Genomic DNA, 15,371 nt, shown 5'->3' with positions numbered 1-15,371 from the left:
TGTAATCCCATCTACTAGGAAGGCTGAGGCAGGAGAATCCCTTAAACTCGGGAGGTGGAGGTTGCAGTGAGCCGAAATTGTGCCACTGCACTCCAGCCTGGGTGATAGAGCAAGACTCTCTAACAAAAACCAAACAAACAAAAAAAAAAAGTGGGGTACAGTGGGTACAATAGTTCCAGCTATTTGAGGGGCCAAGGCAGGAGGATCACTTTAACTCAGGAGTTCAAGTGCAGCCGGGAGAAAGTAACAAGACCTGTCTCTTAAAAAAAAAAAAAAAAAAAAAAAAAACCACTGTCTTTCTGAAAATGGACCTAATTTATTACGTTCCCACTGCTATGTTCTATTCCCAAATAAACATTTTTTTCCTCTTAGAAAAAAGGCCTCTCTCTGTTTGTTATCTGGTTCACATAATTGGTGTCAGAAACAGGACCTGAAAAAGCACTGTAAGAACTGGTGATTCTTGGCACCACTGTAGCACTCACTTGACCCCTTGAGCTCGCCACCACCATGATTCTCCTTTTCTGTCCTGGTATGTCTTCTCTCAGTCTGAGTCTCCTTCCTTTTAGTAGAGGCCTTTTTACTTTATTTGCAACGTGGTTTGGATAAGGCCACCTTAATAATGAATCACACATCCCTCTTGGGACGATTGACAGACTTTTTACCTTTTCTGGAAAGTATTTTCTAGTATAAAGAAAAGCGTCTTTCTGGATTAAGTACTCTTGGTTTCTACAAAATTGACATTCTTTCTGGGAGGCATGACTTCTCTGGTTTGTGTACCTCATTTAATATCTCATTTGATATGCATGCCTAGGTTAAAATGTTTTTGAACACTCTTATCTTGGATTATTTTCATTTGATTTGACTCTTTTCCCAGGCTTGTTTCTGAAAACTTTCTGAGACCAAAATAAATGTTCTAGATAGTGGGCACAGAATGGCTAATTAAAAGCCACTAGGCGGCGAGGTGCGGTGGCTCATGCCTATAATCCCAGCACCATGCGAGGCCAAGGCAGGCAGATCACTTGAGCTCAGGAGTTCAAGACCAGCCTAAGCAACATGGCAAAACCTCGTATCTACCAAAAAATACAAACAATTAGCCAGGCGTGGTGGCAAGTGCACCTGTAGTCCCAACTACTCGGGAGGCTCAGGTGGGAAGATCGCTTGAGCCCGGGAGGTGGAGGCTGCAGTGAGGTGAGATTGTACCACTGTAATTCATCCTGGGTGACAGAGTGAGACTCCATCTCAAAATTTAAAAAAAGCTACTAGGGTGGTTGCCACCATCTAAAACACTAGTCTGAATTCCTCATGGGATTTATAGAATTTTATTTGCTCTTGAGAGATTAATAAGAAATGGAATAAGATTCTCAAACATTTAGGCATGCTAGGTTTTCTGGGACTATAGAAGACTATATATTATGGCCCATTCTTCTGCACATTTTTCAACTGATGGGCACATTACAAGGAAAATTCAGAGCACTAAGCGTCATTATTTAAAAAGACCTGCAACTATAGAGTTAACATGTTGAGTCTTCTAACTCACTATCTCTCTGTTTTTCTGCCTACTTTAAATCTGCTGACTTTTCTACTGGTGTTGAGATGAAACACACTGCTTATGGCATTCCAGCCAAGATATTTTTAAAAAGAGAGAGAGAGAAGTCTTTTAAAGGGCTTTCAAATTAATGACTTTATGAATTACAACAGCTCCATGGTAACCAACAACTTTGACACCTTTTAGAAATATAAATTTAGGTTTGCCTAACTAGCAACTGTGTATGGTGATGAAACACTTAATTGAAAAATCAATCTCGGCCGGGCGCGGTGGCTCAAGCCTGTAATCCCAGCACTTTGGGAGGCCGAGACGGGCGGATCACAAGGTCAGGAGATCGAGACCATCCTGGCTAATACGGTGAAACCCCGTCTCTACTAAAGAATACAAAAAACTAGCCGGGCGACGAGGCGGGCGCCTGTAGTCCCAGCTACTTGGGAGGCGGAGGCAGGAGAATGGCGTGAACCTGGGAGGCGGAGCTTGCAGTGAGCTGAGATCCGGCCACCGCACTCCAGCCTGGGCGACAGAGCCAGACTCCGTCTCAAAAAAAAAAAGAAAAAAAAAAAAAGAAAAGAAAAATCAATCTCTAAAAGAAAAAGAACTAGATAAATGTTTATAATGCTAGCCACTCAAGTCAAACAGGTCAAAATCTTGAGCTTAGAGCAATAATAAAAGGTATGTCTGTCAGCATATACACACACACAAAAATCTTGCTTTTTCTGGCACACAGAGGCAAAAGAAAAGCCAAAACAAAAAACAAACCAAAAAAACCTGCTAAAGTTCTTCCCTGCCTACATTTGCTAATTAAGCAAACCAGACAGGCAAACAAAAGATAGATCTGTTACTAATTCAAGGCTACCTGGAGATTTTATTTTACTTATACAATTCAACCAGTCCTAGCTATTATGTAAACATTGAAATTTTAACCCTAAACTCATCTGAAACTACAAAAAAGTGGCAGGGGTTGGGGGATGGTTTCAAAGATACTTTAAAAATCAAAAGTGCCATGAAAACTGCTGTACCCAAAATTTTGGCCCATGGCCTTCATTATTAGATTAGCTATTGAAGCAAATAAAGTTTAGACATATGAACAGGTTCCAGTTTTGCCAGAAATATAATCTGGATCCGACTGTCTTATAAACCAGTGAGTTTGTATTACAATCTCATGATGAAAATTCAAAAATGAAAAGTATAAGATCTTTATTTGTGTGCATATTTATGTGTTTTTATGTATGTGCATGTATTGTATGTTGTGTCTACATTGTATAACTTGGCATAGTTAGTTGGCAAGAAGTCCCTCAAAGAGAAAGGAGTGCTCACATAAAATATATAGTAATTAACCCAAATGCCTTTCAGTTCACATGACTTATGTAAATCTTTAATCAATAAGTTGGTTTTAAAGTTACTGGTAAGATAAAAATTAAAATATCTTAAAATTTGTCAGCATGCATCTTTGCCTAGGTTTACTGCTCAGACAGTTTATATTTGTCTCTATTAGACATTTTAAGACATCACGGTTTCACAACAAGGTTATAAAACTATAAACCCAGCCTACAACAGAATGATCTTCGTTTGTGTAATGTTTTGATAAATAAGACTAATTTATCACTGTTGGTTGAAAAAAAAAACAGGTTTATATCCTGAGTTATTGGATACCTGATATTCACAAGCTATAAAAATTAACAGGGAAATAACTTGAAATGACAATTAGCTTTGTCTAATATCTCAATTCTCATGAGTAATCTAGGTAAATTGTTAATAAATAAATTACATCAATGTAAATGGGATAAATGCTTCTAAATGAATTTTTCAAGTAATTTGAAATCTTAAAGTTATGTTCAATCAAATAATAAATACTAATTAAATGTCTGGGTCATTTCCAACTAAGATTTTTAAAATTATGTTACAGGGAAAGAAACTTCTAAAAATTATAAAATGGTTCTCATCTATAAAACAGTTATAAGTGAAAAACAATTCAAGATCTTGCTTTCTAGGTTTTCACTAAAAGTAAAAGTTAAGAACAGTTAAAAATTCTAATGAATATGTATAATTCTATATATAAAATGTGCCTAAAACATATAAGGTATTTTTTAATAAGAAAAAAGTATAAGATGGGCATAAAAATGTGTTCCTTATTGAGAAAAGAATGATTTCGAGTCAGACACAGTAGCTCATACGAGGGAGACTGAGGCAGAAGGATCACTTGAGGCCAGGAGTTTGAGGCTGCAGCAAGCACTCTAGTCTGGCTGACAGAGTGAGACCTTGTCTCGAAAAAAAAAAATTAACATTTTTTTTATTTAAAAATTTTTTAAAGAATAATTTTATCTAACTTAGAGGTTATTTAAGGTTATTTCAAAATATGGATATGGAAAGAAATAGAATACCGAAAGAGAGAGAGAGATGTGAAAAAAGTTATGGATATGAAGATATATTTTTTAAGGAAGGTTACAAAGAAAAGAATAACTTTGTATGAGAAAGAATCTCATGTGATAAGTTTTTGTTCTAAACTAAAATGACTGCTTATTTAAGATAAGGAAGTGTAGGACAAAGCAGAAAGTCCAAGCACATCAACAACGATCCAAAAAAAGTCACAATCAGGTTCATGAAAAGACAATTTATAAAAGGAATTTTGCATGTGATTAAGTTGGCTATAATTAAAAGAGATTGTTTATGTTTAGTCTTTCTAAAACTGATCTATGATGCTAAAATACAAAATTTTAAAATTTGGTTACCTATGTTAAAACAACATGGTTTACCTAAAGTATTTGTTTTAATAACATTGCAAGAGGTTTTGATTTTAATTCTGAAATCTGTTTAACACTCATCTCCTAAACTATTTCTATTTCTTCCTGAGATCTAATTAATTTTCCTACTCTCAGGTTGGAGATGTAATGTTTTTCATTTCACTTCTTCAGGAAAAGTTCTTTCTTTTTGAAATTTCTCAAATTTATATCAGAAGTTCAACCTTTGCTGTACCTCACTGCAAATGATTGGCAGGTCATACATCATTGCTTTCTGTTCTTTCTTCTCTTAAAAAAGTATACCTTTTTGCTTGGCTGGGGTGATAACTCTCTCCTTCAACCTTTTTGTCAACTCCTGTTAACTTTTTTTTTCTAGTTCTAACTCTGCTGTTATGGCCTGACACTAACATGTTTATTTTAAAAGCCTAGAAAGCAATGTTTTCCTTCAGTATTATTTGATTCTGTACTCTTGGCTTTTCTTGATATGTCTGAATTATTCCCTGTAATGAGGAAACTTCCCATGCTGTTACTAAGAGCCATGCATTCCCCTACTCAAGGTACTAGGGTGTTTTTTGGTTTTGTTTTCTTTTAGACAGCGTCTCACTCTTGTCACCCAGGCTGGAGTGCAGTGGCGTGATCCCGGCTCACTGTAACCTCTGCCTCCCTGGTTCAAGCAATTCTCCTGCCTCAGCCTCCTGAGTAGCTGGGACTACAGGCACACACCACCAGGCCTGGCTAATTTTTTATTTTTAGTAGAGATAGCATTTCACCATGTCGGCCAGGCTGGTCTTGAACTCTTGACCTCATGTGATCCAACTGCCTCAGCCTCCCAAAGTGCTGAGATTACAGGCGTGAGCCACCACACCCAGTCATAAGGTATTAGTTTTCTTTTACATTCCTCTATAATACAGTATACACTCATGACCCTCAATATGCTCTTTCTATTTCTGATTAAATTCAAGTACACTTTTAATCAGGTTTGACTTCCAAGTTACCTAAATGGGTTTCCCACAAAGACAGGCAATCACAATACAAAAGGTTTTCTTTGCATTTTGGTAACTGGCCTTTTAAAAAAAAAAAAAAAAAAAGGTTTTATGCTTTATCAAGATAATCTCCTATGCTGTCTTTATTAGATTTTCGATTACTTGGGAAAACTGAGCTTTACAGGGTTAAGGTTTTTCTGTTTTCTTTTTTTTTTTTTTTTTTTGAGATGGAGTCTTGCTCTTGTTGCCGAGGCTAGAGTGCAGTGACGCAGTCTTGGCTCACTGCAACCTCTGCCTCCTGGGTTCAAGCGATTCTCCTGCCTCAGCCTCCTGAGTAACTGGGATTACAGGCACCCACCACCACACCCAGCTAACTTTTTGTATTTTTAGTAGAGATGGGGGTTTCACCATGTTGGCCAGGCTGGTCTCAAACTCCTGACCTTGTGATCCACCTGCCTCGGCCTCCCAACATGCTGAGATTACAGGTGTGAGCCCACTGCAGGCCAGGTTAAGGTTTTTCTATCCATGTAAATTTCCATATTGCTTTTGAAGTCTTTTAATTATCACTCTGATTAAATGAGTAACTACTATTTATGAGTGACCTGTGATTCTGTTTTGATCAAGTGTTTTGAACCTTTTGGCACCTCTGGCAGGTCTCCACAGAATCAAAATCCAAAATTCTTTCTGACCTAAAATTAACTTTATGATTGTCCAGTTACGGCCCTGAAAAGCTTCAAAGAATGTATGTCACATCTTACAGAGATATTAAATGATTTGTCTTTTTTGAAACATTATACGGAATGCATGGACAAATAAGTAATATTAGCTCTTCTTTTAGTTATTTTTGTGGGTATGTTATTGATATAAATATTCTAAAAAGTATATAAATTCATTAAAACATAATATGTTATCAGTCATAATTGATTCTTTTTTAAAGTTGTATTTGTATGGATATGTTATTAATGTGAATATTCTAAAGATTATATGAAATGTATAGAAGAAGTCTGATGGCCCTATGATCCAGGTTGTTATCTTAAAACACTGCATGTAAGAAATAACTAAATTCCTTATCAATTGAGAAATTTCATCGGATCTTAACCATGGCTTTCCTAAGTTGTTGTTGTCAACCACTGTTACTGTTCTGAATTATTCTCTGAAAACATCTGCAATCAGCTACATTCCAAAACTGCTTTTTATGGAAATGACTTTAACAAGTACTCTTTTTTTTTTTTTTTTTTTGAGACAGAATCTCACTCCATTGCCCAGGCTGGAGGGCAGTGGCGCAATCTTGGCTCACTGCAACCTCACCTCCCGGGTTCAAGCGATTCTTCTGCCTCAGCCTCCCAAGTAGCTGGGACTACAGGAACACGCCACCACACCCAGCTAGTTTTTGTATTTTTAGTAGAGACGGGGTTTCACCAAATTGGCCAGGCTAGTCTCAAACTCCTAACCTCATGATCCGCCCGCCTCGGTCCCCCAAAGTGCTGGGATTACAGGGGTAAGCCACCGCACCCGGTCCAACAAGTATTCTTGAACACATTTCTGATAACTTTAAGATCAATGGACTAAATGACAACTTCCAGAACTCTAATATATTAAAAAAAATTGATTGGTGCATAAAACTGTCAATGGCCAACCTCATAGTACAATGGTACTGCATCTGACTCCATAAAATTGCTAATCAAGATCAAGCAAAATAAAATTTAATGACTTCAAATTAAGTAATTGATGACGATAATGTGTTTGTGACTTTTCATTTTGGTTCTTTACTTAAATATTTTGTCTAACAGATTTAAGACATTTTCTTGCATAAGCTATAAACAAAACATAAGTATAAATAATTATAATAATATAAGGGATATATAACAATCATCTAAAGACATCATACTGCAACAACTAAAACAAACATATACTATACTTACTTTAAATATAATAAATTAGATAACAAAAAATAAAAACGTAATATTTATATATAATAGATTATATATATCTATATCTATATAGATATAGATATATATAGTATTTGGTAAAGTATACTTTTGTGAACAAAGATGGAACCATTTGCTTTTCCTCCCTATTGGATTCCTCCCAAAATTCACAAACCATTTGTATTCTTATTTTTATTTATACAAATTCAATAAAAATCTGCTCTCAAGCAGGATACAACTGGAAATATAAACACTGGTTATATACCAGTAAGGCTTTGACTGAAATGTCTTATTTGAAAATGTGCATTGAATGCCTGGCTTCCAGAGTTCCCAGACTTGCAATGAGTCAGTAAAAATTGTCACTTCCTGGAAGGCCCAAGATCCTTAAGATTGTATGTAAGATGCCCTGGTTTGGCTTCCTAGCTCAGTAGGTTTTTAAATCTGAGATTCCTGTGTGATCAATGTGGGAAGAAAAAGTTATGTCTCTATAGAAAAACTATAATATACCTATTCTTATTATAGATTGTAGCCCTGTGCATTGTTTTAAAGTTCTTGTTATCTACGTGTAGACTAGACTAGATCCTGAATTCTTCTAATTTCCTCCAATACTTGGTCACAATTCTCCAGCTGGCTTATAAAGCTTTATTAGCTGAAACTAGATAATTTTTTTTGAGATGGAGTCTCACTCTGTCGACCTGGATGGAGTGCAGTGGTGCAATCATGATTCAATGTAGCCTCTACCTCCCGGGTTCAAGTGATTCTCCTGCCTCAGCCTCCTGAGTAGCTGGGACTACAGGCACACACCACCACACCCATCTAACTTTTGTATTTTTAGTAGAGACAGGGTTTCACAATGTTGGCCAGGCTGGTCTTGAACTCCTGACCTCAACTCCTGACTTGAAGCCTTGGCCTCCCAAAGTGCTGGGATTTCAGATGTGACCAACTGGCGCCCGGCTGAAACTAGATAAATTTTTTTTTTTTTTTTTTGAGACAGAGTCTCGCTCTGCCGCCCAGGCTGGAGTGCAGTGACCGGATCTCAGCTCACTACAAGCTCCGCCTCCCGGGTTCACGCCATTCTCCTGCCTCAGCCTCCCGAGTAGCTGGGACTACAGGCGCCCGCCACCTCACCCGGCTAGTTTTTTGTATATTTTAGTAGAGACGGGGTTTCACCGTGTTAGCCAGGATGGTCTTGATCTCCTGACCTCATGATCCGCCCGTCTCGGCCTCCCAAAGTGCTGGGCTTGAGCCACCGCGCCCGGCCGAAACTAGATAAATTTTAAGAAACACTTATGAACCACAAAAAAATGTTCACCCAACTGCCCAATGTCATGACCAAAGATATTAAAACTACAAACCAGAAGAAAAAGTTGCTATTTTCACAGTGTAAATAGCTTTCTCCAGGAGGCTGGAATAAGACTTCATATCATAATAAGACTTTTACCCCTCTTAATGCTACTCTGCTCACTTGGCAGACTAATAGTGTAATTGAAATTTTATAATCAATAGCCTCTGCTGGTAACTTAACAAAACCTAACTTAAAGAAATATTTTGTATCAATTCATTAAACAAGAAAATGTCTGTGCAATTTCTCATATTACAAGCTGTACCTGGATAAATTCCTCTGTGAAAGCTGAAACCCATATACATAAAACAATACAGGCCATAAGGTTACAGCAGGTCTCACCTAATTCCTATGGTGATTTGACTTATTCAATTGGTTTTCTTTAAGCCTAGATTCACAACTCAAAGCCATTATGCAAACTGACATTGTCATATTACTATTAAGTTTACCTTTTATTTTCCCTTTTTAAACTTTGAATCTGGGCCAGGCACGGTGGCTCACGCCTATAATCCCACCTTTGGGAGGCCGAAGCGGGTGGATTACTTGAGGTCAGGAGTCGAGACCAGCCTGGCCAAGATGGCAAAATCCTGTCTCTACTGAAAATACAAAAATCAGTTGGGAGTGGTGGCGGTTGCCTGTAATCCCAGCCACTCCAGAGGCTGAGGCAAGAGAATCACTTGAACACGGGAGGCAGAGGTTGCCGTGAGCCAAGATCACACCACGGTACTCCAGCCTGGGAGATAGAGTGAGATTCAGTCTCAAAAAAAAAGAAAAAAAAACTTAACTACAGGGCCGGGAGCGGTGGCTCACACCTGTAATCCCAGAACTTTGGGAGGACAAGGCAGGTGGATCACTTGAGATCAGGAGTTTGAGACCAGCCTGGCCAACATGGTGAAACCCTGTCTCTACTAAAAATACAAAAATTACCCAGGCGTGGTGGTGCATGCCTGTAATCCCAGCTACTCAGGAGGCTGAAGCAGGAGAACTGCTTGAACCCAGGAGGCAGAGGTCGCAGGGAGCCAAGATCACACCACTGCACTCCAGCCCGGGTGACAAAGCAAGACTTTGTCTCAAAAGAATAAACAAATAAAAATAACTACAGGATGAATGATCAGTCATGCTTTCTGAGAAAGATCTTGATCAAAAGGAAGAAATGTAAAAGTTGTCAAAATCAAAATGGAGTCACCAATGTTAAGAAAAACAGAGGCAGGGAAGACCATGAGGAGAGTTATCTTGTATGCCTGGTAATGAAAAAGATTCTACAAAAACCACAACTTTGCTCAAAGGCTACCACAACCTTACACAGAAAAATGCTTATCTGCCGACGTCATCTGCCCAGCAACTGCCAGCCTACCCTCGGACTGCTGTCACCCTTGTTATTGATCTTTGCAGCCAAGGATAATTATTTCAAAACAATTACATAATCCTCCTCATTTTTTCCTTTAAAAATCTTCGTCTTTGGCCAGGCGCGGTGGCTCACACCTGTAATCCCAGCACTTTGGGAGACTAAGGCGGGTGGATCAGGAGGTCAGGAGATCGAGACCATCCTGGCTAACAAGGTGAAACCCAGTTTCTACTAAAAATACAAAAAAAAGTTAGCCAGGCGCCTGTAGTCCCAGCTACTTGGGAGGCTGAGGCAGAAGAATGGTGTGAACCTGGGAGGTGGAACCTGCAGTGAGCTAAGATCACACCACTGCACTCCAGCCTGGTGACAGAGTGAGACCCCATCTAAAAAAATAAAAAATAAAAAAAAACGGTGTCTTCATTAACTTATAATAACTCATAAAAAATTAAAAATTAAACTTTGTCTTCCTGTACCTCCCCAAAAACACAGTTTACTGTGGCTTGCATATTCCCATTGCAATGCTCTATTCCAAAATAACCATCATTTTCTTCTAGAGAGCCCCTCTCTGTTTGCTATTTAGGTTGACAAGTCTTCAACAAATGGTGCCAAAACAACTGGATATCCATATTGGCTGAGGTGGAACAAATCTTGACCTTTACCTCACACCATTCATAAAAATTAATTCAAGACGAATCACAGGCCCAAACATAAAAGTGAAAACTACACACAGGGCCAGGCGAGGTTGCTCATGCCTATAATCCCAGCACTTTCAGAGGCCAAGGCAAGCAGATCGCTTAAGTCCAAGAGTTCAAAACTAGCATGGGCAACATGATGAAACCCTGTCTCTACAAAAAATACAAAAAAATTTTTTGCTGGGCATGGTAGCACACCACTTGGGAGGCTGAGGTGGGAGGATGGCTTCAGTCCAGGAGGTGGGAGGCTGCAGCAAACCAAGATTGCACTACTACACTGTAGCCTGGATGACAGAGCAAGATCCTACTTCAAAAAAATAAACAATTAAAAAAAAATTGGCTTCTTCTACACAGGTTGCTTAGGAGGAATCCGCCTAAGCAAATCTGTCTGCCCCCTCAGTCATTGAGCCCCTAATGAGCTCTTGCCACCACTCTAGGAATACAGACATTGAAGTTTGGGGACAATATATTTATCTAACTTCTGAATCAAAATTAAATACCTGCTATGGCAGTGAAAAAAGAAACTGAATTTATCATTTTCACCTAAAGAAAAACAACAGACAAAAATCAAACCTGTATGCCGGGCACGGTGGCTCACACCTGTAATCCCAGCATTTTGGGAGGCCAAGGCAGGAGGATCACGAGGTCAGGAGATCAAGATCATCCTGGCTAACACGGTGAAACTCCGTCTCTACTAAAAATACAAAACATTAGCCACGTGTGGTGGTGGACACCTGTAGTCCCAGCTACTTGGGAGACTGAGGCAGGAAAATGGTGTGAACCCAGGAGGCGGAGCTTGCAGTGAGCCGAGATCGCACCACTGCACTCCAGCCTGGGCTACAGAGCGAGACTCCATCTCAAACAAAAAAAAAAAGAAAAGAAAACAAAAAAAAAAAAATCAAACGTGTGGTGCAGGACAGGATCCTGTGCCCTATATGATTTCTCTGATTCTTGTGGGTTTTTATACCATTAACACTTTTAATACTTCCTTACTTTACTATTTTTCTTCTCTACTTATTATTTTCTTACACATTTATAAGAGAAAGAACGTATTAAAAGAAGCCTACTCTCGTAATTTATGGGATGATGCAAGGAACACGGAGGCAACTCTGTGGGATGGGCATACAGCAGTTTGGCATGGTAAGCAAGGATGCTTTCATCTCTGTGTTGCCGTTCACATGTACTGCATTGGAACTGTGTTACCATGCCATTTCATTGACTGAGAAGATACTGAAAAATATAACGCAAGTGATATTTACTATTCCCTGTTATCTGTTTGCATGCATCGTGCATATGTATGTGTCTTCCTTAAAATGAGTTTCCCACAGAGATTAGTTTCCATTAAACAAAGAGCCATGCAGCACTGAAGACTGTAAGTTGACATGTGAAAATGTATATTTAACACATCTAAAAGAGTAAGAGACTAATTTATTAAAACTATAGAAAACTGCTTTAAAAAAATTAAAACTACATACAAAGCTTCTAGAAGAAAATCTAGAATATCTTTGTGACCTTATGGTTGGCAAAAATTTCTTAAAATACAAAAAACCCTAACCATAAAAGAAAAAAATATGATGTAGTGAACTGTATCCAAATTAAAATTTTCAAAAGATACCTTTATGGAAATAGAAAAGCCACGGTCTAGAGAAATATTCATAGTGCACATTCGACAAAAGATTCACATCCACAACATATAAAGAACTTTTAGAAATCAATAATATAGAGTCAAATAACCCAGTTTGAACAAAAATGTGAACAGACATTTCACAAGTATAAACAGCCAATACGCACAACACAAGATGTTCCTGGTTGGGCATGGTGGCTCATACCTGTAATCCCAGCACTTTGGGAGGCTGAGGCAGGTGGATCACTTGAGGTCAGGAGTTTGAGACCAGCCTGGCCAACATAGTGAAACCCCGTCTCTACTAAAAATACAAAAATACAAAAATTAGCTGGGCGTATTGGCACACCCTTGTAATCCCAGCTATTCAGGAGGCTGAGACATGAGAATCACTTGAACCCGGAAGGTACAGTGATCCAAGATCGCACCACTGCACTCCAGCCTGGGTGACAGAGCAAGACTCTATCTCAAAAAAAAAAAAAAAAAAAAAAACAAAGTTCCTAATTATCAACCATTGCCAGCAAAATGTAAATTAAAACCACAATGAGGGCCGGGTGTGGTGGCTCACCCCTGTAATCCCAGCACTTTGGGAGGCCAAGGTTGGCGGATCATGAGGTCAGGAGATCGAGACTATCCTGGCTAACATGGTGAAACCCCGTCTCTAATAAAAATACAAAAATTAGCTGGGCCGGTACTCGGGAGGCTGAGGCAGGAGAATCACCTGAACCCTGGAGATGGAGGGTACAGTGAGCCAAGATTGCACCACTGTACTCCAGGCTGGCGACAGAGCGAGACTCCATCTCAAAAAAAAAAAGCAAAAAAAAAAAAAAAAACCCACAATGAGGTACCATTTCACAACCATGAAAATGCCTAAAATTAAAAGACAATACCACAGGATGGTGAGAATGTGTAACAAATGGAACTTTAATAAATTGCTGAGCAAATATAAAGTAGTACAACCACACTGACAACAGTTTGGGAGTTTCTTCTAAAGTTAAACATATACCTACTTTGTGACTTAACAACTGCATTTCTAGGCATTTACCCAAGGAAAACTGAAATTCACATTCACCAAGTCTTGTGAAGAATGCTCATAGTACTTTTTTTCATAATAGCCAAAAACTAAAAACAGACCAAATGTCTACGGATTTTTAAAAACTGGTATATTCATATAATGGCATACTACTGAGCAATAAAAGTGAATGAACTACTGATACATGTTACATGATACGACACGGATGCATCTCAAAAATATGTTGAGTTTAAGAAGCCAGTTGCAAAAGACTCCACATTACATGATTCCACTCTTAGGAAATTTTTTCTTTTTTTTTTTGAGATGGAGTCTCACTCTTATCACCCAGGCTGGAGTGCAGTGGCGTGATCTGGGCTCACTGCAACCCCCACCTCCCAGGTTCAAGCGATTCTCCTGCCTCAGCCTCCCGAAAGCTGGGATTACAGACGGCCACCACCACATCTAATTTTGGTATTTTTAGTAGAAACACGGTTTCACCATTTTGGTCAGGCTGCTGTCGAACTCCTGACCTCAAATGATACGTCCACCTGGTTTCCCAAAGTGCTGGGATTATAGGCGTGAGCCACTGCACCTGGTCACTCTTATGAAATTCTAAAAAGGCAAAACTAAATAACAATAATAGCAATTAGAACAATAATTCCCTAGGGAAAGGGAGTTATTGACTAGAAATGGGCACAATAAATTCATTGGGGTGGGGATAACAGCTTATATCTTTTTTTTTTTTTTGAGATGGAGTCTCGCTCTATCACCCAGGATGGGGTGCACTGGCCGGATCTCAGCTCACTGCAAGCTCCGCCTCCTGGGTTTACGCCATTCTCCTGCCTCAGCCTCCCAAGTAGCTGGGACTACAGGCGCCTGCCACCTCACCCGGCTAGTTTTTTGTATTTTTAGTAGAGACGGGGTTTCACCATGTTAGCCAGGATGGTCTCGATCTCCTGACCTCGTGATCCACCCATCTCGGCCTCCCAAAGTGCTGGGATTACAGGCTTGAGCCACCGCGCCCAGCAACAGCTTATATCTTAATTGGAGTTGGTGAATATAGGTTCTACCATCTATCAAAATTTGCTGAACTCATTTTAAAGAATCATTTAAAAATCTGTGCATATTAAATGTAAATTATACCTCTAAATAGTAAATTTATTGACAGTGTATAAAAATAGCTATTTAAAAGTTGCATATAATAGACATACTTAATAAAAACAAAAAAAATACCTTTGTCCACCTGCAAAGCTTCACCCCAGAGTGGCTCCCAATCAACTGATAACCTGAGTGGAAAAGCAGGGAACACAAAGTTGGACTGATCCAAAGTGTCATAACAAAAAGTGACATTAAAATTTAGCAATTTTTTTTTTTTTTTTTTTTGCTAAATTATTGCAGTCAACCAACCCATGGCAGAAAACATGAAAGATTTAATTCAGCAAGATGAGAAAACAATTTAAAATGTATATGTATCTAATAACATAGACTTAAAATACATAAGGAAATTATCTTTTTTTTTTTTAAAGACAGTCCCGCTCTGTCGCCCAGGCTGGAGTGCAGTGTTGCAATCTCAACTCACCACAACCTCTGCCTCCTGGGTTTAATCGATTCTCATGCCTCAGCCTCCTGCATAATTGAGACTACAGTAGTGCTTCACCCTGCCAGGCTAATTTGTTTGTATTTTCAGTAGAAATGGGGTTTCACCATGTTGGCAAGGCTGGTCTCAAACTCCTGTCCTCAAGTGATCCATCTATTTCCACCTCCCAAACTGCTGGAATTACAGGCATGAGCCACCGCACCCAATCAAGAAACAATAAATTAATCCAAAAATTATATGAGGAGATTTTAATCTCTCCGTATCTAACAGATCTCATAGGTAAAAACTCAGTAAAGCTCTAAAAGATGTAAGCAACACAACACATAAACTGGACCAAAAATACACAGAGCTCTGCACTCACCAACTACAGAATTTACATTCTTTTCATGGACCAGTGAAACATTTATAAAAATGAACGGCATGCTGGGCCATAAAACAAAAGTAATAATATATTTCAAATGAATGAATGGGGAGCTATCATCAGTAACCTTTGAAAGAAGATGAAGAACCAGGTGTCAATGGGAGATTAAAACAAAGTAATGTTGACCCAAAGAGAGAAAAATCAAA

General features: G+C 38.8%; 1 protein-coding gene across 1 annotated transcript in view; it reads right to left on the bottom strand.

The window, feature by feature from the left end:
- Positions 1-15,371, bottom strand: part of LOC108543844 (S-adenosyl-L-methionine-dependent tRNA 4-demethylwyosine synthase) — a 135,652-nt gene that overhangs the window by 63,531 nt on the left and 56,750 nt on the right. Inside the window, exon 9 of the mRNA XM_017894649.1 lies at positions 14,441-14,493. Within this exon, the coding sequence (XP_017750138.1) occupies positions 14,441-14,493 (53 nt within the window). The remainder of the gene's footprint in view (positions 1-14,440; positions 14,494-15,371) is intronic.

The sequence above is a fragment of the Rhinopithecus bieti genome, unplaced genomic scaffold (genome assembly GCF_001698545.2).
Source record: "Rhinopithecus bieti isolate Rb0 unplaced genomic scaffold, ASM169854v2 scaffold_24996, whole genome shotgun sequence".
In the NCBI taxonomy this organism is placed as follows: domain Eukaryota; kingdom Metazoa; phylum Chordata; class Mammalia; order Primates; family Cercopithecidae; genus Rhinopithecus; species Rhinopithecus bieti.
The sequence above is the reverse complement of the archived record's forward strand: the minus strand, read 5'-3'. Positions and strand labels throughout refer to the sequence as shown.